Genomic DNA, 27,626 nt, shown 5'->3' with positions numbered 1-27,626 from the left:
GTAAGGACTCCTGTGGCACCTTAAAGGTCGGCAGATTTATTTGGGCATCAGCTTTCGTGGGCAAACACTCACTTTGTCTGAGAAATCTGTTATCCAGGGGGGTTTTGCCCATGAAAACCGATGCCCAAATAAATCTGTTCCACTTTGTGGTGCCACAGGACTCCTCGCTGTTTGTGTGGCTACGGACTAACACAGTCACCCCTCTGACAGCTGATTTGGGGCCTTGAAGGTTTTCACAGTGTGTGATGAAGGGGAAAGGCCCACATGAGAAGTCACACACACACAAACAATCCACCAGCACCTAACAAAGGAGTGAAGAAATACAACAGGACAGGCTGCCTCTAAACACCTCAGCTGCCAGCAATCTAGTCAATCTGCCACTGAAGTGAGATCAAAGATTTTCTGCACCAGCCGCTGGCAACACCCCTTCCACGCCCCAAACGAGGCACGCCACATCTCTCTGCCTCATAATCTCAGCCTGCCGTCGGAGCAAAGGGAGGCAACGAGGTTCACCATGACGGCACTTGATGGGCAGACCCAATATACGGACATGACGTGAGTCAGTAGGTCTGAGTCCAGCTTCTAGAGGACACAGAAACTACTGCAATGGGCAGCATTCAGTTAAGTGGTTGGCAGTCCCTCAGCAGAGGCTAAGGACAGAGCAGGTGCTGGAGAGTGGGCCCTGTTTGGGCCCCATCAAAGTGATCTCTGCCTCTTGCTGAGACAATGTGAAAGTAACCCACTCCCACCACCGCCACCCATATTGCACCAGGGGTAACAAATCCACAGGCTTCAGGGCAGACAGTCTGGCACCAGGCCTGCCGATGCGGGGAGAGGCAAAGGGAGCAGCTGCCCCTGGGCCTGGAGCTCTGGCCACCACCTCAGCTACTTTGCCAGTGGTGGCAGCCAGAGCTTCAGACCCCTTTGACGTGCCACATCAGCGCTGCTTTGGCTGCATGTGGCTGTGAGGGAGTGGGGTGGAGCCCCAGCTCCACGACGCTGAGAGCTGACTGCCCTAGTCCTGGCTCTGCACCCCACCCCTTCTGAGACCACAGAGCCAGGTCCTCCTCCTACTTTGCCCTGGGGCAAACAGAAACTGCCGGCACTACTGTCTGGAACTATTCACCAGGCCTAAATATACTGTCCCCCTCCCTGTCTCTCACACAGTTTCTCCAGTTGCTTGTGCATGTGTCTCTAGAGTTGTCGGATCTCACAGGCCATTATTCCCCCTTAGATGGGCGCAGATGACATTGGAGAGGCACCAGGAACCTGGGAGGCAAAGCAGGGTGGATCCCCATCATGCAAACAAACCACAATGGTCATCGCCTGGGCCAAAACAAACCAGAGAAAAAGCAGCATCATTCACGGAAGCCTCAAGTTCCGTCCTGAGTGAAAATAAAAGCCAGGCAGAGGCTCGCACCCCAGCACAAAGCCACACGTTGAGGTGACTCAACGAACAGCCAAACACACAGCCAGCCCAGGGTCCCACAGAACCTCAGAATCCCTCCAGCCTCCTTTCCTCCAGGCAGGCAGGCAGGGCCCAGTCACCTGCCTACTTCTGTGCTGCAAGGTCACCATGAGGGCTGGGCTGGAAGGCAGGGGCCAGCCGACTTTGAGCCCTGCGATCGTGAGGACATTGTGAGGATCGAGGCTCAGCGTGAGAGGATGGGAAGGAATTCCTTGCTCCTCGCTTCACGCAGGGGACCTAAGGATAGAGGCAGAGGTGAAAGTAGGGCAGTACAGGCCGATGCAGCGTGGTTGTCAGAAAGGGACCGAAGGAGCTTTTTTGCCTACACGGCCGACATTAAAGGCTGCAACAGCAGCACTTTAACATGGCTGCGTAGTGGCAGCTCCAGAGCTGGGCGAGAGTTCCATAATAACACCGCCGCTCTGAGCAGCGCTCCCTGGAAGCCGAGCACTTGGGCGGCCGCCCAGGAGAGATTCAGGTGCTGCCCAGCTGATGAGCAGAGCGCCCACTGCCACTCACAGCCAACAGCATGTGCTTCTATAGGCGGTGCCCATCCACACAGGCCTCGGGGCCTATAATTTATTCTGCCCATGGATGGAAAAAATTAAGAGGGAACGCTGTCTGGGAGGCAACTAGCTCCCAGGACTGTAGCACTGTCTACGCTGCCATTTTACAGCGCTAAACCTTCCATTGCTTGGCGGGGGGAAGGAAGGGGATTCATGGTACTGAGCAAGGAAGGCTACAGAGCTGCACATGGCCATGGAGATGACCATACCAGTACGAAACTGACACTACTTTCTCCCTTCGGGATAGAGCTTTGCAATATAGAAGGCACCTGCTTCTGCAGGGCGGGGTCCTGCACTCGATGAGCCAACGATCGGATCTGCTACTGTTCAGCAAATGTGGCTGCCCCAGCCCTGCCTGGCTGGGAATATGCAATACAGCTGCTCCCGCTGTTCCAGCAGGAGGGGAGAGAGAGGTTCTCAACCCACCTACTGAGGCAGTGGAGGGAAGGAGAGATTTCAGGTCAGTCTTCATAGTTCAGCCACCTCCTGCTCTCCTCACCCTGAGCAGTCCAGAGGAAAACCACCACTCCTGATTCGGTGGAGAGCAGATCTTGTTTCATGGCCAGCCCCAGGCCACTCTTGCAGGCTGAGCTCATGGGCGGCAGGTCAAGTAGGCAAGGAAAGGCATTGCCTTCCCAAAGCTGCCCATCCTCCCTGCCAACAGGGAGGCCCTGGGCCTCCAGGTGGCTAGGAATGGTCAGGCTGCAGGGTGGGGAAGATTGCCGGTGAGGGGGGCTCCAGGCAGAAGGGGCGGGGACGCAACTTGCTTGCCCCAGCTGGGCCTTTGCCTACCACCTGTGGCTGAGCTTCTGCAGGCAGAGAACAGCCACAACCAAGACAGTCCCATCATCACTACAAAGGAATTGTCTTGACCTTCCCCAGACCCAAACAACTGCAGCTGTCAGGAGACAACTACAAGCAGCTAGGCCACCCCCACCGCCAAATCCAGCTTGGAGGAGCCCAGCAACCCATCCACCTCTGCAGAGGCACCAAAATCCAAATGCCCCAGCCTTGCAGTGTCAAGGCAGGACACCAGCATGGGGCGCTCTCTCTCTCAGAGCTGATTTATGGGTGTTGAGAGAAAGAGAGGGTTACCAAGGGAGCCAGGCGGCAGCCCTTTGGAAAAAAGGCTCAAGCACCATGAGAGAGGCCGGGTGAGGAAGGCCGTGGGCATTCCTCAGGGTTTATAAAACAGACCTAGTTCTCCTCCAGTGTCAGCCAGTGCAGTCCTTTCCCTGGAGAGACCATACTGAGCCCTGCGGCCCAAAGCGCTGAAGGGTCCTTATGGGAACCATCCACCACCCCTCGAATGGAGAGCTGCCCTGTGTACCTAGAAGCAATGCAAGCGAAAAGCCAGCGTGCAGGTACCACAGAAGAGAGAGGGGAATCACAGCAAGACATACAGCAGGGAATAAAGCAGGGAAAGAAATGGCTTCCTTGGCAACAGAGGGCTAGGAATCCCCATAGTCTAACCTTGACTCCAACACTGATTCAGTCTGTGGCCTTGGGCAACTCACTTGCCCTTCCTGCCTCAGTTTCCCCATGTGTAAAGTGAGTCGAATGATAATCACCTCCAATGTACAATTGAGTGAAAAGGAATTAGCCAATATTTAAAATGCTTGGAACACAGAAACACTCCATGCACGCTAATGGTGTTTAATGCTGAGCAGCACTGTGTGCGCTTTGGCAGTAACATGAATCATGACTGTCTAGGCCAGCGTAGGGCTGTAACTCACATTCTTGTATGGGCAGCGCTTTTCTTCACAATGAAACACTTCTTCAAGCATCTCACTGAGAGCTTAGCCCTGGCACAGGGCGGGGACCTAGGGAGGTTGCGGAATCTGTGGCCCTGAGGGCTTTTAAGAATGGTTATAGACAAACATTTGGCAGGAGTAGTCTAGATATATTTTGCCTTGTCTGAGTGTGAAGGTAATGGACCTCTGAGGTCCCTTCCACCCCTACATTTCCAGGATTGCATAACAACATGGTGGTATCAAAGTCCCATCTCCTCCTCCTCACAATTCTAATTTCAGATCAGAACACAGAACCTGCTCGGCTCTGCACACACAAGTGTGTTGTGTTATTGTCGATTGCAGTTCATTGCTGGCTGGTTAGACTGCAGCAGCGGCTCTCTGTTGATACTGCCTGGCACGCATGCACACGATTTTGCTATTCATCAACATAAAGTTGGACAAAACTTCCCTTTTCTCTGGAAACCACCTCATTGGCTTTCTAGGCCACTTCAGATTCGTGGCCTCGGCACCTGAGGGAGTAACTCGCAGACTAAGAACTATCAAACAAGCTCCATCCTTGGTACAGGGGTGTGACACATGGAGGTGCCATAAAGCAGCCCAGAGCTGCTTTCATGGTTATCATGGACGCGTAGCTGGCAGAGGCCACATGTCCCAGCATGTGATGCTCCATCTTGAACTACACAGCCAAGCAGCAAGACAACGGTGGCTGAAATCTGCCCCATTCTGTGCACATCAGTTGCGGTCCCTGGGCTCCTGAGAAATCACCCACGCAGCTCTTACTTGGACAATGCATTGGCACCTCTGGGTTAAGCAAGTCACTTGCCATCCAGTATCATGCAGACTTTTAACTGATGCTTTTGTTCTCAATTAGAGCCAAGCTGGGCTATTCCTCACCTGGCTGAGAGCTTTGGGGCCAGGGTGACGGGCTTCAAAGGTGCATCTCTGAACTCAGAGCCCGCGGACACCAATGCACAAGAGGATTAAGGCAATGGCAACAGCTTGATAGAGTACAGAGCACAGCAAGGTAGAACTTGGGCCTTGTCATTGTCTGCCAATCATTTCCACCACCACCCCCGACACACCCACCTGTCATGCCACCACCCTTGTGGATGAGTCATCATAATGCCTTCAGCTCACACCTCCACTCAATCAAACGTTTTCACCCACTGCTGTAGGGATACCACCACCCACAGCAGACTAGGAATCAAAGAGAAGCAGGTTAAAGCAGTACAGGCCACTGATCCAACACACGGCGCAAACCACATAACCTCCAATTAGTCATGCTCAACAACTAATGCCTAGTCTGAGTATGAGGGTAATGGACCATAGCAAGCGGTGCAAACCCTGAATAAAAAGGTATCGGGCACTGGAGTGGCATTGTTACTAGGGAGGCAAAAACCAGGTCTAGGTCGATCCGTTTGAGCTCTTTTGATCAGGCTACAATGAAAGGTGTGTAAATTAAGACATCACAGACAACACGCCAACCTACCCAGATACAGGCAAGGTTTGCAAATAACCCAAAAACACCTGGAGCATCCATCCCACGGAAGGTGTACACACACCCATAAGGACCCTTTGCAAATCCAGAGCTCACTGCATGCAGACCTGCCCAGTCTTGCTTCTTGCAATGAAAGTACTATGGTCTTTAAGAGCCGTTTTTAAAGTACCTCATTGTTGTTATGAAAGATTTCTCTGAGTGATTCAGCCAGGCGTTAACATTCTCACACAAGTTGTCAGCTTGAACAATGTCAGGTGTCCTCCTTGCAACGCCAAGGAGAAACATTGCTGCCACTAACCCATGGGGTCAGTTGCTCCCAGGCAAAACGAGCGCTTGTGCATTGTCTCTGTGGAACCAGAATCTCATCAACCCCTTCACCTTCCCAGATGGCTTACACAGAACAGCCTCAAACAACCTAGAACTGTCCACTCTCAAACAGCATTCCCTGTACGCCAAGCACCGAGGCAGCCACCCAGAAGAGATTTGCGTGCTGCCCAGCTGATTCGCAAAGCACCCACAGCATCCACAGCCAGCAGTGTGTTTCAACTGCTGGTGCACACTGCATATGCCTTGGTGAACAGAGCAAAACTTATTCCACCCAAAGATGGAAACAATTAGAGGAAACCCTGGTCTCACACATTCACAGTCTCAATTCACGTTTCATCAAGGGTTCTTCACTGGAGGGCAGGGCTGGTAGAACACTTGCTCTGGACAGGAACTGTGTATGACAAAGTGAGGGGTGGAAGAAGGGGGTGTAGAGAAAGACGCAAGAGAACAGACCCTAGGATGAGCCATTTAAAATTTAACAGCTTTCATTCTCTCCTCCAGCCCCCACAGACAAGCACTGAATGCCCCACTGGAAAAAGGCCCTTTTTACAGTTTAGCCATTCATTTCCCTTTGTTGGGGAGGGCTCGTAAACAGGATGATTCCCATATAGACTGGGTCACTTTCCAGCACGGAAACTCCTGCTTTCACTAGCCAGCATGTCAGCCACACTAGCCTAAATGAGGCTTTCAGCTTTTCCTTGGAAGTCTCAGATGTCCACAGAAAACATCACCACCAAACAGAGCAATTTGGAGTCTGACCCTGAGAGCTAACTAATGAGGTGGGGTGAGAGCAGGTGCCCATCCTGGATTACCAACCTTCGCTGGTAGGCCTGAGTCAGGCTAGAGCAGGCAGAGGTAGCCTTGTGATTTTATTTTCCCTTTACAACATAACTGTCTGTACAAACTGGTATGGGCCCATTCAAATTAAACTCAAGGCTCTGCGGTTTTATTCCCACGGGCTCTCTGCAGCTCTGAACAAGTTCTCCGGGCCTCAATTTCTCTACCAAATACTTTCCTGCATTTACTTCGCTGCGGTTGCAGGGTTTTGTTAATGAATACGTGTACTGCAATGAGATCCGAGGATTCCATAATTAAACACCTTTCTGGGAGGACACACCCAGACGCTGTACAAAGCTTTTATTCCCCCAGCTCTGGGGAGCACAGGCACCAGAGCTGTGTTATCCTCGCCTCTTGAATTTATGAATCGGAGGACTGGAGGATCAATTATATCCCTGTCTCCGCATGGAGAGAGGAAAAGGAAGCCTACGCTCCTAGTGCCTGGCTCCTTTGGACTCCACAGTCCCCGTCACAAAAGACTTGGCTGCAAACTTACAAAACACCAGCACTGTGCTAGGAGCCCCGTGGGGCAGCAATCTGGGCTCTCAGACAAGTCTATCTCTGCGGAAGAAAAATAAATAAATAAAACCACGCACAACTCATGGAGGCCAACAATCCACGTCAAAAGTGCACACTCACTGCCTGGGCCACACGGCACCAGCAGCTGCCGAAAAGATGCAAATACCGGCTTCAGAAATCCAGAGCCCTCACACCAGCATCCACCTAGTGACTAATGACTGCTCGGGGAGGGAGAACAGTCCTCCCCGCCCCCCAACCACACACTTTTTTTAAAGGCCGGTAAATGAAGCTACCTTAGCAACAGCCTTTCTGGGTGGGAAGTAAATGTGTTAGGGTTACTGTGCCCTCTGCCCCCCTCAACCAGCTAAGCTTCTCTGCTGGAACATATCCAAGGGCTTATCTCCAATAAACAAACTACCCAAGCAACACAAAGTGAGACCCGGGTCCTAACGGTGCCCTAAAGTGTTTAGGGCTTTTCAGATTCCCACAGACAAGCCTCTGGCTGGCTTTCGGCCATCACCACCTAGCAGAGGCGCCTGGCAGCTGGACCACCCTAGGAGAGAACCGCAGATCTCAGGGGCCGGCGCCCACCACCGCAGAAGAGGCAACTGTGTGTGGAAGACCGAATAACAGAACCAGGGAGATCCTGCTAAGGGAGCTGCCCCCAAATGCCCACAACTAGGGTCTGAGAAGGGCTGGGGCGGGGGCAGGAGGCAAGCAAGGAGGATGCTGGAGTCGCAGGAGGAGGCAAGGGCCGAGCCACGGGTTACACCCCCCCCCCCCCCACGGCCTTTTCCCCGTGATCCTCCCAGCCGCGGCAGGCCCATCCCCCGGGCAAGGGCCATGCAGACCAGCCGGCGGAAACGGCCCCATCGATCCGCGTCCCAGCAGCGGCGGGGGGGGGGCCGCCGGGCGGGGGGGGGGGGCCGCTGCCTCCCCAGCCGCTGGGCAGCACCCGAGCAGTGCCCGGGGCCCCTCCGAGCCCGCTGCGCCCCGCCTCGGGGTTCCCCTTCTGCCCCGGCTGTCCGGTCCTGGGGCTCCCACTCCGGCTCCATCGCCCTCGGGGAACCCCCCCTCCCCCTGGCCGGGGAACCCCCCTCTCCGGCTCCATCGCCCCCCGGGAACTCCCCCCCGGCTCCATTGCCGGGGCTCCCGTCCCGGCCACGCCGCCCCCGCTACCTTTGTACCGCTCCAGCACATCCTCGTACGCCTGCACGAACTCCTTCTCCTGGCTGCGGTTGGCCGGGAGCAGCCCGGGCACGTAGCCGGCCATAGCTCTCCCCTGCCGGGCTGGGTCCCGCTCTCGGCCCGGCTCCGCGCTGCAGCCGCCAGGGCCGGTCTCGGCGGCTCCTGTTTCCGCCTCTCCTCTTCCCTCCGCCCGGCGCCGGCTCCTCCCGCTGTCAGCGGCGGCTCTGCCCCGGCCCCCGGCCCACCCCCGCCAGGCCCGGCCGGCCGAGCGGCGGCGACACCCAGCGGCACGCCGGGGAACTGCGGGGGCAAGGCCGGGCCAGAGGCGGGAGGGGGCGGCGGAGCTGGGGCTGGAGCTGCCCAGGGGCTGGAAGCTGGGGATGGTGCTGATGGCTGGGCTCAGAGGCTGGGAAAGGAAAGGGCACCAGATCCGGATTAAGACCGGGGAGAGGAGAGAGGCACCAAATCCAGATCATAACCCAGGAAAGGAGGGAGGCACCAGATCCGGATTAGAACCAGAGAGAAGCACCAGCTCCAGACCAGAACCTAGGAGAAGAGGAAAGAATCAGATCTAGATCAGAACCTGAGAGAGGAGAAAGACACACCAGATGAGAGAGGCAGCAAATCCTGATTACATCCCAGAGCCTGGGAGTTGCAGGTCCAAGACAGAAGGGCCTTGAAAAGGAGAATGAAGGGGGTCGGACCCAGAGGAGCAGAGAAAGGGATCAGAACCCGAACCTCTTCTGCAATTAGAAGTGGAGGCAGGTGAGTTTCCATGGACAGAGAACTGGAAGTCCAGCTGCTGTCTCGGAGTAAGGATTGGAACCAAGTCAGCACATACAGCACAGACCAGAACCAGAGAAAGAACCACAGCCATATGAAAACAAGAATGCAGCCTAGATTGATGAGCCCTTCGAGTATCCAGACTCACAGTGGAGAGTGAAGGAGAAATGATGAGAGAGAGAGGCACGGACCAGAACAGGCTGCAGAAGCAGAGAGTAACAAGTAAGAAGAAAAGAACAGATCTGGATCAGGGTCAAAGTCCAAGAGTTTGGTTGGAGAAGCAGCCCATAGGAGTACCTGGCTGAAATCTGGGGTCAGTGGCTGGGACAGAACAGAGGGCAGGATTTTAGAGTTACATTGCAGGAGAGATTCCTCAGATGAAACTTGTGTTCGGATGAGCCGCTTTCCCTACACTCCTTTTACAGGCCCGATCCTGCAGTCCGATACATGAAGGTGGACCTTTGTGCAAACACACACACAGGGTGCTGCTTAACTTTACATAACAGGGTGAAATTCTGGCTTCATCGCAGGCAAGGACAAAAATGGGGATGCAGATCAGCATCCACATGATAATCCCGCTCAGTACCTGGCCTGAGCTAATGCTCCAACCAGCAGACGAAATTCTGCGAGAGTTCTGGCCACATGTCCCCAGCGCACATTGCGCACGCACTCAGAGGAATGGCAAAAGCCGCCACTGACTGCAACAGAGCTGGGGGTTGCACCCTGACAATATTCCCACTGACTTCACTGAAATTACCCCCTGGGCATAAAGATAAGCACAGGTGTAAACCTCATCTTGTCAACACCTGGTGATAACAACCTTCTGATTCATATGTTACGTACCACGCTGGCCATCTTTTCAGTGCTTAACAAAAAAATAATATCTGCGTCGAGGGCGCAATAGTCTTCCATTAAATTATTCTCCCTCTCTTCGTTTCAAATTTACTGTCAGAGGTATGGATGATTCTGGTGATATTTTGCACCCCAAATCCCTGGATCATACAAGTGACATTTCAACCTTGACAAAACAGGGAACTCTAAGCAGGTTTTGCAGCCATATGGAAATTCAGCTAATAATGGCACATTAGTAGGCATGAATGCTTAAACATTAGCAAGCTATGCAACAATTAGTGTCTCTCCCCTATTCCCCCCTCCCCGCTTCAGTTCCATGTATCTGATTTGTCCATTTTTGTTTAATATTTTTGGATCTCTGTGCTATGTAACTGCCAGCCTGTACTGGACATGCTATTGATCTGAAGAAGTTGGTCTGTCCCAAGGAAGCTTGTCACCTAACAAATTATTTTGTTAGTCTTTAAAGTGCTACAGGATTGCTGGTTTGTTTTGTGAGAATACAGACTAACACAGGCTACCTCTCTGTTACTCTCCAACAAAATGGGACTCAAGCTTTCATTCCCTAGATCCCTAGGGTTTCTCTGCAGATAAGATACAAGGGATGGATAGAACTTTGACAATAAGACACTAGTTTTGGGTGACTACCAAAGTGAGATAACTTGAGTGTCACTTGCAAGAGTGCTAAGCACCCATGCGTTCATCTGAAGTCAATGAGAGATGATGATGCTCAGCACCTCTTCAAAAACCAGTCCCTTAGTGTTCAGATTTCATCACCCCCAACTGGAGGCCTCCAAAATTAGAAACCAGCTGTGAAAATGAAGTTGCGTGTTGCCCAGTGCCCCCTTCCAGATGTTTTGTATGTAAGCTTGAAGCATTACGCATTATGAGCTCAAATCATTTGTATTGGTATCACATGTTTTGCAAAGTGTAATAGGGCATATTTGTTAGGCGTTGGTATGATACCTGATCTATAATTAAACTATCAGAGGTTTTTGTTTTAAATAAGCAGTGTGACTGGTATGTTGTGTCTGGCACAGTTGGTGGACTGGGTGGTACCCAGCATGGAAAAATAAGAAGAGGCAAAGCAAGCAGCATATAAACAATGATTTTCAAAGTGCCTTAACTCTGGCTGAGTGTTTGTTTGGTAGATGGCCTGGTCTCAATAACATTAGCATCTAAATGGAACAGGTAAGCTTGGAAACTGACTCCTCAGTAAGATAAATGGGTGGGGAGAGGTCAGATTTGTTGCTGATACTATTCTTTGCCATTGGGTCTTGGCAGCTGTTTATGTAACCAAAGAGTGTACACACTAGCAATTGGAAAAAACCAGAGGGGCTGGTTTGAAATAATCTGTCAGTCCAGTATAGACTTTGCAAAATTAAAAACCAGGGTAGGGCTTGAATGCAGATCATATCTCTGATGCAATACCTCCACGTTCATCATCTGGGTTTTGTCCCACGAGCATTTGACTAGTATGAGATGATGCAGCAAAACCCCCAAATCACAGGCTCTACGAGTTCCTTGCGGCTGTGATTTTTGCAGCTTGCTTGCAAATCCCTGGTCACAATGCCTCTCCACCCACCCACACTCTCTGACTAACCCAGTAGGTGTGGAACTAAAAAGGAAATGCAGCTTGAGTGGCACCTAGCGGGGAAAGTTGAGTGATACAAGAAAACCCACCCAAGGCTTTAATCTTCGCTCACCACCTGCTTTTTGAAGCAGGAGGAAGGAACGTTGACAAGAGGCAGCCAGTTACCATCGTCAGAAGTCGGGGGATTATTGGAGGCAGCCAGACAGTTCAGAAAGGTTGTCACTGAACATGGCCTGTATATAAAGTGATGGTGCAGGCACTTCTTCACTGGGTCTCACGGTCCCTCTTCCCACTGCCCATGAGTGCTTGCACTGTCAAGTGAATGACACTCTTCCTAATCCCTGCAATAAAAATAATTACACCAACCCAGCTAGACAAAGGATCTTCTCTGACCTTCCCTGAGTGACACCAGTCCCTGCCCCATCACCTGGAAAGACCAGCTCCTACTCAACAGCCAAGAGTTGGATTTTGCACAGCTTTCCTCTCCTGGCCAAACAAATACAGCAACTCTTTCATAGCCGGCATTCTATCATGCGGAACTCTCAAATAACCTCCATTTTAACCACAAATAAATTTTAGTTACGTTTTCCATAAGTACAGGATAGTGAGAATAAGTGCAAATAAATACAGCAAATACAACATAAGTTTACAGTGTACAATACTAGGGTGGTTGGTAAATAAAGAACTCTGCATACATTTGTGTTTGTTTCTTAATATCTAGTCTTGTTTTTTCTTTGGGGCTCTGCACTGCTAGGTACACCTCCCTATTATCCAGAATATTTGAATATCTGGCACCCTCCCAGTCCCAGGGCTGCTGGATATTAAAGAGTTTACTGTGTGTAATCAAATTCCCTCTTTACCGTAGCAAGGGTGGATTAACCAACATGCACTAAGTATGGTTGCACAGAGCCCCTCTCTAAGGAGAGATCACAATCACTGAGAAAAACAGGGGGAACACAGACCCATCAAACAAAAGAATAACAACTCAGGCCCAGGAAGGGGGCAGGACATCACAGGAGGAGCCCTCCTCACCCCCCACCCCTCCCCAGCATGCTGAGGCCAGAGCCATCAGACCTAAACAAGGAACCAAGCCAGCCCCACCCCATAAGACAGTAGCTGCTGCAGCGTGAGCATAGGATGGGGTCACCGCCCAACTCAGGCCCCTTCCCATTCACCCCTAGAGCAGGCAAGATGGGGTCCCCAATTGCCGTAGAGCACAGGACCCCAACATTGTATAATCTAGCCTTGCTCACAGGAAGTCTGAAGCAATTTACTCGTCATCACATGTTCAAGGCAACATCCAGGGCATTGAATGGGATGGACCCATTAGTGACACAGGACTAGAGGCACCATGTCTTATCCAATATTACCGCAAGAAACCCCCTCATACAATCCACCTCCTGCACGTGCTGAGATCCATTTTACCATTGGTTCAGTCTATTTCAGCATTTCCTTGCATGCCCCCTTGGTCTCTTTGTCTCCATCTCCTGTCTTATGTTTGGACAGTAAAGCTCTTTGGGGGCAGGAATGCCAGCAGCTTCCCCAACCCCTTCATGAGGTACCAAGGACTCTTTGCCTATTTCCACACGACGGTTTTGTCAACAAAACTCATGGCACGTCCACACAAAAAAATGCGTTCTGTTGTCACACTGTCAACAGAACACGGCATTTTTGTCTGCCTGTCCCCCGTGAGGCAGAAGAGCTTTCTTGAAAGCTGTGTGGCTGCTCCGGGGGGGCGGGGGGAGGCTCTGTCGACGGACAGGGCTTCCGGGTCTCCAGGCAGCCCTGTCTGCTGTGCTTCCGGTTGGCCGTTCTGTCGCGAGAACAGCCAGGCGGTCCCTCCGCTCTCTGTTGACAGAGCAGATCGACAGAGCCATCTGCTTTCACGTCCGGCCACAATCTGTGGACAGAAGTGATTTCATCGGGAGATATCTTCCGACAGTAACGTCTGTCGACGGATTGCTGTAGTGTAGGCATAGCCTTCCACGACCAGCTGGTTAACTCCACCCAGGCAAGCCAATCTCTGGTCTGGATTTGTCCTCTTGAAGCTACATGGCCCCTTTTGCTTCCTTGAGATTCCCTTTTTTGCCTGAGTAACAGACCCCGGGCCCCTCCTAAGAACCCATAAGAACAGACCACCCTGAAACTCCTCCTCCCCCGTTGGCCTGGCTCATTTTGGCTCATGCGCCTCCTTGGAGCCGACTTTTTTCCTCCCTGTCAGATTCACCAATCTCCCAGTCCCCTTCACAGCCCCTCATTGTGCCTTGACAGGCAGAGAAGCTTTCTGCTGGGTCCAGCCCCTGCTCCACAGCTAGAGGCTGGAGAACTCCGGGCGGATTTTTTTGCCGCTGTGAGATTTGGCCTTCACCTGTCTGAGACAGGCACACCTTGCAACCCCGGCTGGGGGCAGGCAGCCCACATTCGCTGCTCAAGGGCTCTGTAGCCATAGCAACCAGAAGAATGGTTACTCAGCCATCTGGGTTACCACGGCAACATGAAAAGCCGCCTTCCACTTCAATCCCTGTGGCTCTTTAAGCCACACAGCAGACAATTTCCTCTTGCTTTCTGTGTTTGCCATACAGGGAGCATCTCCAAGTCCTCTAATCCTTCCCTCATAGAGCTGGGTCCCCTGTAATCTCTCCCTCGCTCCCCAACATACTCCCTACTCGTAGAGGTCTAAACCCAGCACGCCACCTCCAATACCACAATGCCCCTGTTCTTGTTTCATCAGCCCCTGCACAAGCTGAGAGAGCAACACTCATATTTCACCCGCTGTGTGAGTTCACACCCAGCCCTGTCCCACAGAGCAGCACTGCCAATGCTTCGTTACAGATGGGGAAACTGAGGCACAGACCAGGGCGCAGACCTGTCCATGCAGGACAGGCTGGATTTGCTGTTTGCCTCCTATGGGAAAGCAAGTCAATGGGAGAGCCAAGAAAAGAACCCGCAAGATCCTGGCCCCAGGGTTGCGTGGCTGATCATAACCTTTTAGCGGGTCTAATTTCCAGATCCCACCCAATAATGCAATTGTTTCTACAACTTAATCTTCATTAGCCATGGTGACTAAATCCTCCATCGCTCCGCTGAACAAACGGGAGGAGGAGAAGCAGAGGAAGGCGTGTACTTGTGCCTGTTCCAATCCTTCAAGTTGGAGTCTAGTGTACAGTAAATCTGCTCTCTAGTGGTAGTTCCAATGACAATGCTCACTGCAGACAAAGACGGTTGGACTCTTCTACCCAGAATCCTTTGCAGGAAGGTGGGTGTGTCTGCTTTTGCAGAGAGAAAAGTAGACCTGGGTGGGTTTTATTCTGAACAAACCTTCTGGTTTCTGTCTTTTTCCTACAAAATATCCATCTGCAGACATGCATCTTTTCTGCTGCAGATTTTAGACTCAGCCAATTGTATTTATTTATTTGCATCGACAATCTTTGCAAAAGGTCTTTTCCTATCAAACCACGCTGCTGGTTGGCATTTCAGTGTTGGAACAAAATCCTGCAAATGTTGAGGTTTGTGCTCTTAGGCTGTCATGCAGCAAGCACTTGAAGCTCACATGTTTAAAGTGAAGATCATTAAGCTCACAAGAACGGCCACAGTGGGTCAGACCAAAGGTCCATCTAGCCCAGTATCCTGTCTTCTGACTTAAAGTGCTTCAGGTTATACATGTGCTTAAGTCAGCGGTCCCCAGACTATGGGATGGCCTCCAACAGGATGCAAAGGAATATACAGGAGGACACAGCAGGGCACAGACCAGGCCTCTGCAGTTCTTTATAGAATCATAGACTCCTAGGGCTGGAAGAGACCTCAGGAGGTCATCTAGTCCAGCCCCCTGCTCAAAGCAGGATCAACCCAACTAAATCATCCCAGCCAGGACTTTGTCAAGTCGTGACTTAAAAACCTCCATGGATGGAGATTTCACCACCCCGCAAGTGAAAGAGTTTGTCCTAATATCCAGCCTAGACCTCCCGCATTGCAACTTGAGACCATTGCTCCTTGTCTGTCATCTGTTGCCACTGAGAACAGCCTCTCTCCATCCTCTTTAGAGCCCCCCCCCCTTCAGGAAGTAGAGGGCTGCTATCAAATCACCCCTCATTCTTCTCTCCTGCAAACACAAGCCCATATCCCTTAGCCTCTCCTCATAGGTCATATGCGCCAGCCTCCTGATCATTTTGGTTGCCCTCTACCGGACCCTCTCCAATGCGTCCACATCCTTTCTATACCGGAGGGCCCAGAACTGCACGCAATATTCCAGATGTAGCCTCACCAGTGCCGAATAGAGGGGAATAATAACTTCTCTAGATCTGCTGGAAATCCTCCTCCTAATGCACCCCAATAAGCCATTAGCCTTAGTGGCTATAAGGGCACATTGTTGACTCATATCCAGCCTCTCAACCACTGCAATCCCCAGGTCCTTTTCTGCTGCTTAAAGTTATGCATGTGCTTAAGTCAGTGGCCCCAGACTGTGGGGTGTCCCCCAAGGGGACTCAGAGGAATATACAGAGTGCTGTGTCTCCTTTTCTACTGAGCCAGTTTGTAACAATGCTTGGGATTCTTCTCTCCCAAATGCAGGACTCTGAACTTGTCCTTGTTGAGCCTCATCAGGTTTCTTTTGGCCCAATCCTCCCATTGGTCTAGGTCACTCTAGACCCTGTCCCTACCCTCCAACGTAGCCACCTGCCCTCTTGCTCTCAGCCCTGCTCTTGGCTTCAGTGGCTGTTCCCAGTCGTGACTCCATTCCTGGCCCAGGAAGCTGCAGACATAGGCAGCCATGGTATGGGTCCATGGCGCCCCAGCAACAGAAATATTTCTGGCCCAGGGCTGGGCTCCACCAAAACTCACCTCCTGCTGCTTTTGTGCCCCCTGCCCTCTGTGTCCTCCATCCCCCTGCCACCTCACAGACTCTCATCAGATCCCCCAGGCCTGCCTGCCACCCCCAAGTGACTTATAACTCCTCAGGGAGCCCCACCGCCACCCCCAGCAATGCAGCAGGATTATCGCACAGGCAGCCTGTTGCTCCCCACAGCTGCCGGCACATGCGTACCTGTGGCTGGAAGAGGGCAGGGTCCCCGTGTTGTGCGCTGCCCCAGCGCCATGACAATTCCTACCAACCTCGCGCCTCTTGGCGCAGACCCATTCTGTTACTGCAAAGGGGTGGTGCGCCAGAGCAAACATTTGCGACCATTTGCTTAAGTGCTTGGCTGCACTGGGACCACAAATAGGACTCTGGCCTGGGCTGGAAGCTAAGTGAAATTCACACAGCTGCAATGTCTGCAGGCTGTTTCCCTCGTAAGGCAGAGGTGTGCAAAGCTGGGGACAGGCCCCTGCGGGGGGCATGAAACTTCATAAGGACACAGCATATTCGGCTGCTGGGTCTCAGACTCATCCATCTCATTACGAATGTTGAACTCTGTTACTGTTTTTATGGAGGTGTATTCACGTTTATAGACTGATTCATAAAGGTTTTACATTTTATGACATTTTCTTACACGTGCCGAAAGGGTTTTGGTTTTTTTTTTTCATATGAGCATAACCGAAATTGCCATCAGTTTGGAATACATTGGACAGGTGGCGGGAAGGCTGCTAACTGCTGGGATAAAAATTAGGGCCCACCATAAAAAGTTTCAGAGGGGTAGCCGTGTTAGTCTGGATCTGTAGAGCAACGAAGGGTCCTGTGGCACCTTACAGACTAACAGAAAAGTTTAGAGCATGAGCTTTCGTGAGTTAACTCACTTCTTCAGATGCTTCAGACCAGCATCTGAAGAAGTGAGTTAACTCACGAAAGCTCATGCTCTAAACTTTTCTGTTAGTCTATAAGATGCCACAGGACCCTTCGTTGCTCCATAAAAAGTTTGTTCACCCTGTCTTAAAGAATCTTCGCCTAATCTGAGTTCCTTCATTTTTTAAAGAACATTTCCAGCTCATCTTTGAGAGCAGGTAAATTATAAAGCTACAAGCTTGCTTTACCTGGGAGCTTTAATCAGCAAGGGTAATTAATACTGTATTTGGGCACTGTGCATTGGTCAATTTATCAGCCAAGCCTCCCTCGGGGAAGGAGGTTTTAAATTCAGGGGATTACGACGGCACTTTTTGCATTGGTGCTACTGTCCTTGTAGCTAAATCTCCAACCAATTTGTGTTCCGGCTGAGTAATGAAATTAGACAAGGAACACAACAATCACCCTGACAGATTTTCCTTTAAACCAGCTCCTCTGGCTGCTCACAGCAAGACAAGAAATATCAGCTCTTCTCATAGGAGTTCTCGCCCTGTCTGTGAAATCTGGCTTGTTTCACTCTGCGCAGCCACTCCCAGCAAGGAAGGGGAGAGACCGTCTGTTCCTGTAAGACAGGCCAGGTTTGCCAATTGCCTCCCATTGGAAAGCAAGATGCATATATGGACACAGACTTGCAGACAATTGAATTAAAAACACAATCACGAGGAAGTGAAAATGCTTTGCTCACAAGCTGGGTTTTTTTTTTGTTTGTTTTTTTCCACCTCGGGCATCTTACAGCTGTTCAAAAGCTGCCATTCCCTAACCTGGTGCTAAGCAAAATGTGCATCTCACCAAAAAGAACAATCGGGTTTATTTCCACCTCCCTGAGATGCACATTCAAACCCGAGAGGTAGCTGTGCTAGTCGGTATCTTCAAGAACAACAAGAAGTCCTGTGGCACCTTATAAACTAACAGACATTTCAGAGCATAAGCTTTTGTGGGCAAAGACCCGCTTCATCAGATACATCTGACAAAGCGAGTCTTCGCCCAAGAAAGCTTATGATCCAAAATATCCGTCAGTCTATAACATGCCACGGGACTTCTTGTTGCATTCAAACCAGTGTCTTTAATAATTGTTCATTAAACAATGGACTGGGACAGTTCAGCTTTCGTGCTGGATGGTGGGGAAGGAACAGGGGGCAGAGGCGTATGCCTGAGTCCCCCCTACCCAATACCCCTGTACCAGTCACCACTGAATTGCACATGCAGTTCTGGTCGTCCCATCTCAGAAAGATCTATTAGAATTGAAAAACGGGCAATAAAGATGATCAGGGATGTGGAACAGCTTCTGGACAAGGAGAGATTACAAAGATTGGGACAGTTCATCTTAGAAATGAGACAACTGAAGGGAATAGGATGGGGGCTGTAAAATCATGAGGAGTTTGGAGAAAGCGAATAAGTGTTATTTAACCCTTCCAATGCCTGGGGAAAAAATCAGGCAACTATCAATGATGTTCTAAGGAACAAGCCAGCTGAAAGGGGAGCCACTTAAGCTAGCCAGGAAAGACATGCAGAGGAAAGGAATTAGATTTGGAGCCAGTGTTCCCTGTAAGCAGCCGTCCTGGAGGGATTCAGATGCCACCTTGCTGATTAGCAGAGAGCCCACAGCCGGCACCCTGGGCTTCTATTCATGGTGCACATCTGCACAGGTCTTGGTGTGCATAATAAAATTTATTCCACCCACAGATGGAAGAAAAAATAGAGGGAGCCCTGCTTCAGTCCAGACTCATAAAGCTGCCCAGCGCTCTAACTCCCATTGACCAGGGCCTTAGGCTCCCGATGGACAGGCCAGAGACTGTGCCGCCCACCAGCTGGGATTCTAAAATCTAAAATCAATTTTTGCCTCCATTCACACAGCAAGAGTTCAATGGGAGGAACTCTCCTGTCGACTTCCCAGAGTCTTCCCGACTGCAAGGAGTACTGGGCTTGATGACGGCGCCATCACTGTTCGATTTAAAGTGGCCCCACTAAGCTCTGTGGAACCCCAGAAGATCGACTGCCAGTGAATTGATCTTCCCCTAAGATGGACCCTAAGTCACTAGCCCTCCCATCCCCTCGGGTCCCCCGTTAGTCCAGGGTAAATTTCGAGCTGATCCCAGACAGTCTCTGCTGTTACTCTGTGCTGATACCAGCAAACCTGAAATCACAATCCGGCCCCTGGTATGAGCAGATCCAAACCTGGTTTATGATCAAAGGGTCTTTTCAGTCCCAGTTCAGAGTTTCATGAGCACAAGAACACGCCAAGGCACAGAAACAAGCCAGAGCAGCCTGGGCTGCAGGGAGCTAGGTGCAAAGGACATTATGGTCTTAGCCAGGGGTCAGCAACCCCCGGCACAGGTGCCAAGAGCGGCACACGAGCTGATTTTCATCAGCACGTGAGGTGGGAGCTCAGCCCCACCCTTCCTCCCCTGCAGCAGGGAGCTTGCTCAATGCCAGGCCACCTGTACCTAATGCTACCAGCCACCACCTAACCAGTAGAGCTCTGGATCTTCATTTATTTATGAAGGAAGCTGTTGTAAGCAGGACGATCAAAATGATTTTAAAAAGCATCACCGGCGCTCCCGTACATAGAGGTCAAAAGGTCAAATTTGAGCGCTCCGCCTCGGAAAGGTTGCCGACCCCTGTCTAGTCCTGTCTCATCTGGAGACCCCATGTGAAGCCACTCCCAGCCACACCTCCACAGACAGCTACCAGAATCCTTAGCTCTATCCCCCACTCTGTGTGGGAATGGGCGGGCACCTGTGCTCCCTGTAACATGTCAGCTCATGCAGCTGCTCAGATGAGATTCAAACACAGCCCAGCTGATTAGCAGAGCACCCACAGCTAGGTTTGTGTTTCTCCTGGTGGTGCACATTGGTATACGCCTCAATGCACATAACAAAATTTATTCCACCCAGGGATGGAAAAGATTAGAGGGAGCCCTGGTGAGCACCACTCTGGTTTGCAAGCCACTCATGGCCAGATGCTTCCAGGTGAGCGCCTGACTGCTCATCGCCTTCAGTGAAACATCCAGGTGTCCAGCACCCTGCAGGAACCCCACCACCAGCTAAGCAAACTCGCTTCAGGAGAGCAGGGAGGAGGAATTGGAACAGATTCAAACACGCACCTTAAGTGCTGGGGACAGGACTGAGGGTCAAGACCTCACAGCTGAGAACTGCTGCACTAGAGGGTCCTGTGAAGCCAATAACACACACGCACACACAAAGACATTTGCAAACATGTAACTAACACACAATAAGAAAGTGACACAAAGTCAACACACAAGCAGTTTCCACCCCTAAGATTGTCTCCTACTATCTCCTGCCCAGGTTCCCCATTACCCCACCCCCTACCCACCGCAGCAGGTTGTCATTTTGGTGCGTTCGGCGTCCTTTTATTTCACACATCCAGAGATTGTAAGGCCAGGGGGACCAATGAGTGCATCTTTGTCTAGCACAGGCTGGAGAATTTCACCCAGCAATTCCTTCCGCCAGCCCAGTACTCTGCTTGATCTAAAGCTTATCCTTCAGCAAAGCATCCATGCTCATGGAAAAGACTGCATGTGACAGGACCACTCCCCCTCTGTAAAGTACCATGCACAACAAATCCAGTGGAGACAGCACCTACTAATAAAACAGCTATCAAAGTGCTCCATGAACAGTGATAAATTAAATCTCGTGGTGCCCACTAAGAGCTGGGGCCAGATTACGCTTTCCCCTTTTACAGATGGATTAACAGCACAGAGCTAGCACAGTGCTCAAAGATAGCAAATCTGTCGATACCAGACTACCTGATACCATGATACCAGTGGAGGCAGCTGGACGGAAGAGTGAGCCCCATCCCTGGCAGGTGCAGGGCAGGTTCCGTGTTGCCCTGACACTGGACTGGCTGATGGAATACTCCTTGTAATCCGTTCGGCGTGACAGTTCCAAGGGAGAGATTGTTTCCAGGGTTGGCCACTGTCCTTCCTAAGAGGGACAAGGGAGCAGGACTGAAAAGGGAAGGCTGTGGAAGAGAGGAGGAGGAGAGATGGAGAGAGGAGGCAAAAGGACACGAGGAGCAAGTGTGTCGTCCCTGAAGCCAGACATTCGCTGGGCCCAGACAGATGTTCCTTCCGTCCTCACTGATATCGCCTCTGCGATCCTCCGACTTCAGTATTGGAGCCATGGGTCTGCCTTCCTCTCACGACACACCACAGCTGTAATCTGCCCCTGCTGGGCTCTCTTGGGTGCGCTCATCCCACTGAGGATGACCGCCAGCTGCTGAAGCCAGACTAAAGGACTAGAACCCATACAAGTGCAAGGGGAGAGTTATGCCTTTCAGGGAGCTGTTTCAACTCCCCCTCCACAATCCACCGATCCTAGGCCTGGATTGGGGGCAGAAGAGGACAGAGCTCCTGTAATCTCCTGGTGAAATAAACACAGGATTCTTTAATGACAGGCTGTTGGCTTTATAGTCGTGTGGCCTTAACTCCACCCTGACTGTACCATGGCAACAGCTTTAAAAAATTCTCTTCTGTATCTTCTCCAAGTCATGGCCAGGGTTCCCTCTAATTTTTTCCATCCATACGTGGAATCAACTTTGTTATGTGCACCAAGGTACGGCTGGATGTGCACCACCAGTAGAAACATGCGCAGTTCACCGTGGGTGGCTGTGGGTTCTCTGATAATCAGCAGAATCTCTCTGGGGCAGCTACCCAAGCACTCAGCTTCCAGGGAGAACTGATCATGGCTCCAAGGTGGATGGATGGGAAACCCAGGCATCCAACACTGTTCTAAATTGGTACCCATCCCCGGAAGATAGAGGTCACCTCTCCTCATGCTTTGGTGCAGCCTCCAGCAGACAGCCTCATAAATAATGTACAAACCCATATCAATATTGCAACACATTTTCAAATCCAGCGACACGAAACTGCTTCCGACTCTTTCTTCCCTGCTGCGTGCGGTCTAGCTGCAACTCACAAGTTATTTTTAATATGGAATGTGCATAAAAGCAGCTTATGTGACATTCCCTTCCCTTTAATCACAGGCTCGGTCTCTCCAGTGTGACGACAGACCCTGGCATTACAGAACGAAAGGGAAGCTCAGAGCAGACTCACAGCTGAGGCAATCGTCCCATGTCTCATCTCATCAGCCGGCACCCAAACCAGTGCACGTTTCGGCTCAACTGTGAGTGGCAGAGGCTGTCACCAGGTAGGAGGCAAACAGCACCTTGTCGGATCAGGCTTTACTGTGCATGCTAGGGAGCAGCAGGTCAGGAACACGGTGCTAGACAGAATCCAGTCCTGAGCAGCACTGAGTTATGGCTGCTCAGCACTTCCCAGAATCAGGGACACACTTTGCATCCACTATTACAGCTGCCAAAGCCCAGTATTTCTAGGCCAGGGCTTTCCCACATGTTCACCCCTTGATTTTTACCTCCAGTCTTGGGCAGAGCATTTTGAAGAACCATCAAATTGGCTGGTTCCTTTTGCCTAGTGACCCTCCATCCCAGGCACCTGAATAGCATTTTCAAAAACAACAGCAAATTCCCTTCTAAAGCAGCTTGCTGAGTAGGAGTTGAGTACTTCCTGATGGGTGGCCTGTATCCTGCTTCCCAGAACTCTTTCTGTTGCCCCGGGGCAGTTGATTATCATAGTTTATTATTCGTGCAGCCGGAACACCGGGGACAGCTGGCAAAACTTGTTTCACTTTGGCTTCAAATGTAGATAGAGGTTGAACCTGTAAAATTTGTGACTCTGTGGTCCGGGAGCACCCATGGTCTGGCATGACCACGGATGTTGCTGAACCAGTGAGTTGGGGGCTGGGAGACAGTAGCATCCAGCCAGGGCCAGAGAGCAGTGGACGGTGTCAGGGCCAATGAACCACGGAAAGGACTGTGGTACAGGGGCCCACAGCAGGGTTGAAGAGCGGCGGATGGGCCAGGGAGCTGGCAGCCTTCAGTCAGAGCCACAGAGCATGGGCCTCTTCTGGGAAGTAGCCAGCAGACAGGAGGCAAGCCTGGGAGCACAGTCAGAGACCAGGAGGTGAATGACCACTGGCAATTGACTGGTCCAGCAAAATCCCCAGGCTGGGACTGCTCAGGTCCCAAGAGCACCAGACCAGAGAGGCGGAAGCCATTCTTGACTTTTCCCACCAAAGGGCAAAGTGATTTCTTTTTTCATTTTAGGAAAATGTCATTTAGGGGAAAAAAAATCCAAATTTTATTTCCAGATGAAATTTCCATTTCAAGACAAAATGTCACAATTTTTCCTATGCAGCCCTTTTTCCCTGATGGGAAATGTCGTCCACATCAATTTATTTTTTAAAGCAGTTTAAAGAAAACAGCATTTTCGAACCCAAAACTGTACTAACAAAAATCTTCCAATCTGAGCAGCCTCAGTCCCAGGCTAAGGCTGCAGGTGCACTCCACCCTGTACAGACCCACAGCTCAGGGATGGTCCCTGCCTCAGAGTGTTTAGAATCCAAGGCTGAGCCTAAAGCATGACTGAATCCTAGACCCCACTTTGCCAAACAGCAGCTAAGATGTCCAGTGAGGAATTAGCTCCACCCCTCGTTAATGACATCAAAGAGGGAGTCCTCTAGGGAAAGTGGTTTCCAACCCCTGGGGGGTCCGTGGGAAAAAAAAAAAGATAAATAAATATGATCATAGAAAACAAGTTTTAAATAAATTGCAAAGTTACAATCATGTATTATTTTTAATTAAATATCTTCCAATCATGTTACTAACTGCGGTCCAAAAATCTATGTCATGGTTTCGTTGTTTATTAAATGAAGTGTCCACAGCAGCTAGAATTCGCTTTGATGGGGTCTGCAGACGGTTTGGTGGGTGACTGCGGGTCTGCACTAATGAAAAGGTTGGGAACCACTGCCCTAGCGTTTCCCCACAATGGCTGTGGTTTTCAAGGAGACACTCAGCAGCAGTCTCCTAAGCCAAACTGGAGCACTGTGACACGCCCCAGGTAGCCAGCACTAAGCACGGCTCCTGCTCCTCCCTGTCCACAAGAGACAGGTAGGGCAGGTGGCTGGAGTCAGTTTCTCCAGCTGCGTGGCAGAGGGTGGGGTGAGCCAGGCACAGACCAAAGAGACTTTTGGAGCCTAACCCGAGACACCGGAAAGGGGTCTGGTTTTCAGGGGCAGGTGCCGAGCACCTTCAAGGCACAGGCTGAAACTCTCAAATTCGGAATTCTCCTGTCCAGCAACATCTGTAATCCGGCATGATTTTAGTTAACCAGATGTCCACTTATCGTGGTGTGGCCAAGTTTGCTTCCAGTCACCAGGCCTGGCTCGCGGTGTTCTGTGCTGTTATTTAGCTAAAATTTACCCCTAAATATCTTCTAAGAGCCCAGTCAGCAGCGGAAGTGTTGGTAATGCTGCTAGACAATAGTGACCTCCCGTCATCCAGCAACTTCCTTCATTTGGCACTGGTCAGGTCCCAAGGATACCCGACAAGAAAGGTTCAACCTGTATCCCAGTTTGGGGCTCCAAAGCCACCAGTCACACAGGATAACCTCATGCCTACTTTTCCATTTTCTCTCCTTCCAGGAGCAGATCCAAGGACCAGCTGGTAGGGAGGGAAGAACCTGGCACCTGCCCCGCCAGCGACAGAGCAAGGGGATGGAAAACGAAAGGCTTTGGCAGCCGTTTTAGTTATTCTCTTACAGGCAACGCAGCCATACAGCACGGGGTGGAGGGGACCGTTTACCCCCCGAAACATACACACAGGGGCAGGCAGGTATCTGGAAGAGATCTCTCCCTGCCCCCATCTCTCTCTCTTTTTGTGGGGGAGGTAAGATGATATTTCCTTTGCTGCCTCCCTCCTGCAAATGCTGTGAGAAAATACTAGTTCTCTCCCCCTCTCAAATAGCAGCAGCAGCGGGGCAGGGGCTTAATCTTCCAGCCAGGAGACGGGCGGGGAGGGTCCCCCACAAAGGCCCTAAAAAGAAAATGTAAAAGTTGCCCCCATATTGCATCATTCCTGACCCTGATCCAGACTCTTTGTATTTTTCACATGCAAAGGTCCAGGGAGAAGCAGACCTATCCGAGTCTCTCCCCAGACACAGGACATGGGTGCGGAATGCAATTCGCAAATGCGCTGAGCCGTGTCTGGGTGAGACGCGATCAGCCAGCAGGCTACACTGGACAGTGTTCCCAGTATCATGTGAGCAGCCAACAGATTCCATCCAACGCCACGTCAGAGAGTGGCCCACGCAGACTCAGGGGACACAGTGTCCTGCGAATGTGAAAGTCACCATGGATTGCAGCAAAAGCCACAACTGAATCAAATTGGAAGGAAATGGGAAACTTTCTGAGCCACAAATCCCTCCGTTGGGTCAGGGCGTTAATGTCACAGAATCCTAGAACTGGGAGGGACCTCAAGAGGTCATCAAGTCCAGTCTCCTGCCCTCACAGCAGGACAAAGCACCATCTAACATCTCTACACCATCCCTGATAGGTGTCTCACTTCAGGGGAGCTCTTCCACCAAGGATCCATTTGGCCCTTGGTTTATTTATTTGGCCTTAAGCCAAGAGAAAGGCTCCTGGTTCCCAGCCACCAGTTAAACATGCAGTCAAAAAGATACAAACAGAACATCAACAATGCCTGCCCCTGGAGAACCAGCCAGCAGAAAAACCACAGCAGCCCCACCCTCTGACTGCCAGCTGTTCAGGCCCCTCCCCACATGGATGCACAGGTAGTTTCCACCAGTTCTCCCAAGGAAGCCTGCCCCCTGACCCACCACAAAGTTTCAATTCTTCCACTCCCCATACAATTGTCTCAGCCTTCAACACTGCCCATTGGGCATGACCACAGGACCAAGAGAACTTGTAAGACGTAAAGCCTGCCCTTGTCCTTTCCTTTCACATCCGCTTTTCATGCCTGCTGAGCGACACGCGACCCACATGACAAAGGAAATGTCATGAAACCGTGGTGCTGTGTCTCAGAGGCTGGGTCTTTGAGACCTGGATGAAACTGGCTCAAGCACCCAAGTTTTGAATGGCCATGGAAGCCCAGCTCATGGGAGATGGAGCAGACCTGCACAAACCATGAGTCTCCCATGAATACAGGGGTAGGTGGCCACTTGTCCCAAGAAACTACATTTGTTCCCCTCCATACCCTGCTGGTTTCCTCACCAGAATCAGAGCTCGGGGCTCCGGGAGAGAGTGAAAGACCTCCTCCAGTGTGGGGTCATTAAGGGACCATTCTCATCTGCCAGCATCTCCATGGCAGAGTGTTTGAGCACTCCACCAGCCCAAAGTGAGGCTGCTTCTACACTGTGATGCATGATTCCCTACCGGAGATGCTCCGGCAGTGGCAGAGGTGGCAGAAGATAGAGGGTAGACAGGGCATTCGTGCAGGCTCAGGCACATTTACCGCAGAATCATCTAAGCCAGTTTTGAAATGAAAATACTTGAACCCTGAGCACATGGCAGCTTCCACCATTGACACCACAGCTCAACGGTGAAGATGCCAGAGGCCTGTATACTGCCTGGCTTCCATTGCTGGTGGTCCTTCACAGAAGGTGAATTACAAACCCCATTTTGTCCAAACCAAACAAGGCTCAAGATTCCCCCTGCCATCTGTGAGCATGAGCCTCCTGTCTCACTAGCATGGGCCTCTTGCGTCTACCACTGACAGCGGCCACATTTCTCTGCCTGTTGTTCATACAATGGGGCCAGCATAGTGCTCCAGTGGCAGCACAAGTCCAAATCGGGGTCCATCACTCCCAGGACTTTTGGGCAGCTTGGAGCACTACAGAGAAGCATGATCAGTCTGGTGGCTGATGCAGGGAGGACAGCGGCCACAGAAGGATTGTGGCCCCATGCTAAGATTCAGGGGCCAGTTATAAAGGGAACAATGGAGACAAACTTTTAACTCCTCGGTGCAGCCTGTTTCCTTACCCGCTACTCTGACAACAGCTCTCTCTGCTGGGTCCAGGACGGAATCCTGGCTTTTCCGCTTCTTCTGCTCATGGAGGGGTAAATTCCAGGGTAAGGTGTCTCCAGGAGGGCAAGGAGACAGACTTCCCGATCTCTCACTTCGGTAGGACCTCTCGCTCCGGCACGACCTCTCGCTCCGGCATGACCTCTCGCTGAGGGTCTCTTCATCAGAGGAAGACATGGCCCACGGAGGAGGGATGCGCTACTCGTCAATGACAGTGATCTGTGGGTGGATAAAATGGCACAGGAAGCTCAGCTCCCTGGAAAGATATCAACAACCCTCTCTCGATTTCCCAAGCAGCCCTATCCGATGTGGTCACTGGATGGCTCGGCAGGGAGGAGGGGCTGGCAATGCAATAGGGTTCCTTTCCCATCCAAACCATCCGTTGCAACCTGCTGCAGGCAGGTAATCCCTGCTCAGCGGCCTACGGGAAATTAGCGCAGGGGTCAGCAACTCCCAGCACGTGGGCCAAGAGTGGCACGTGAGGCCGGAGCTCAGCCCCGCCCCTCCTCCCCTATGCAGCCGGGAGCTTGCTCAAAGCCAGGCCGCCTGTGGATT

The 27,626-nt window shown here is 51.4% G+C and overlaps 1 protein-coding gene across 5 annotated transcripts in view; it reads right to left on the bottom strand.

Moving 5' to 3' along the window:
• The window catches only part of MACF1 (microtubule actin crosslinking factor 1), a 317,553-nt gene extending 290,305 nt beyond the window's left edge, over nucleotides 1–27,248 (bottom strand). For 4 of the 5 annotated variants that reach the window (XM_074976442.1, XM_074976451.1, XM_074976458.1 and 1 more), the window contains exon 1: nucleotides 27,029–27,248. In XM_074976442.1, coding sequence (XP_074832543.1) covers nucleotides 27,029–27,248 — 220 coding nt within the window. Of the gene's footprint in view, nucleotides 1–8,148; nucleotides 8,318–27,028 lie in introns of those variants that run through there. The other variant, XM_074976452.1, reaches the window with a different exon arrangement.
• Nucleotides 27,249–27,626: the final 378 nt, after the last annotated feature.

Source organism: Carettochelys insculpta, chromosome 24 (assembly GCF_033958435.1).
Source record: "Carettochelys insculpta isolate YL-2023 chromosome 24, ASM3395843v1, whole genome shotgun sequence".
NCBI lineage: Eukaryota > Metazoa > Chordata > Testudines > Carettochelyidae > Carettochelys > Carettochelys insculpta.
The sequence above is the reverse complement of the archived record's forward strand: the minus strand, read 5'-3'. Positions and strand labels throughout refer to the sequence as shown.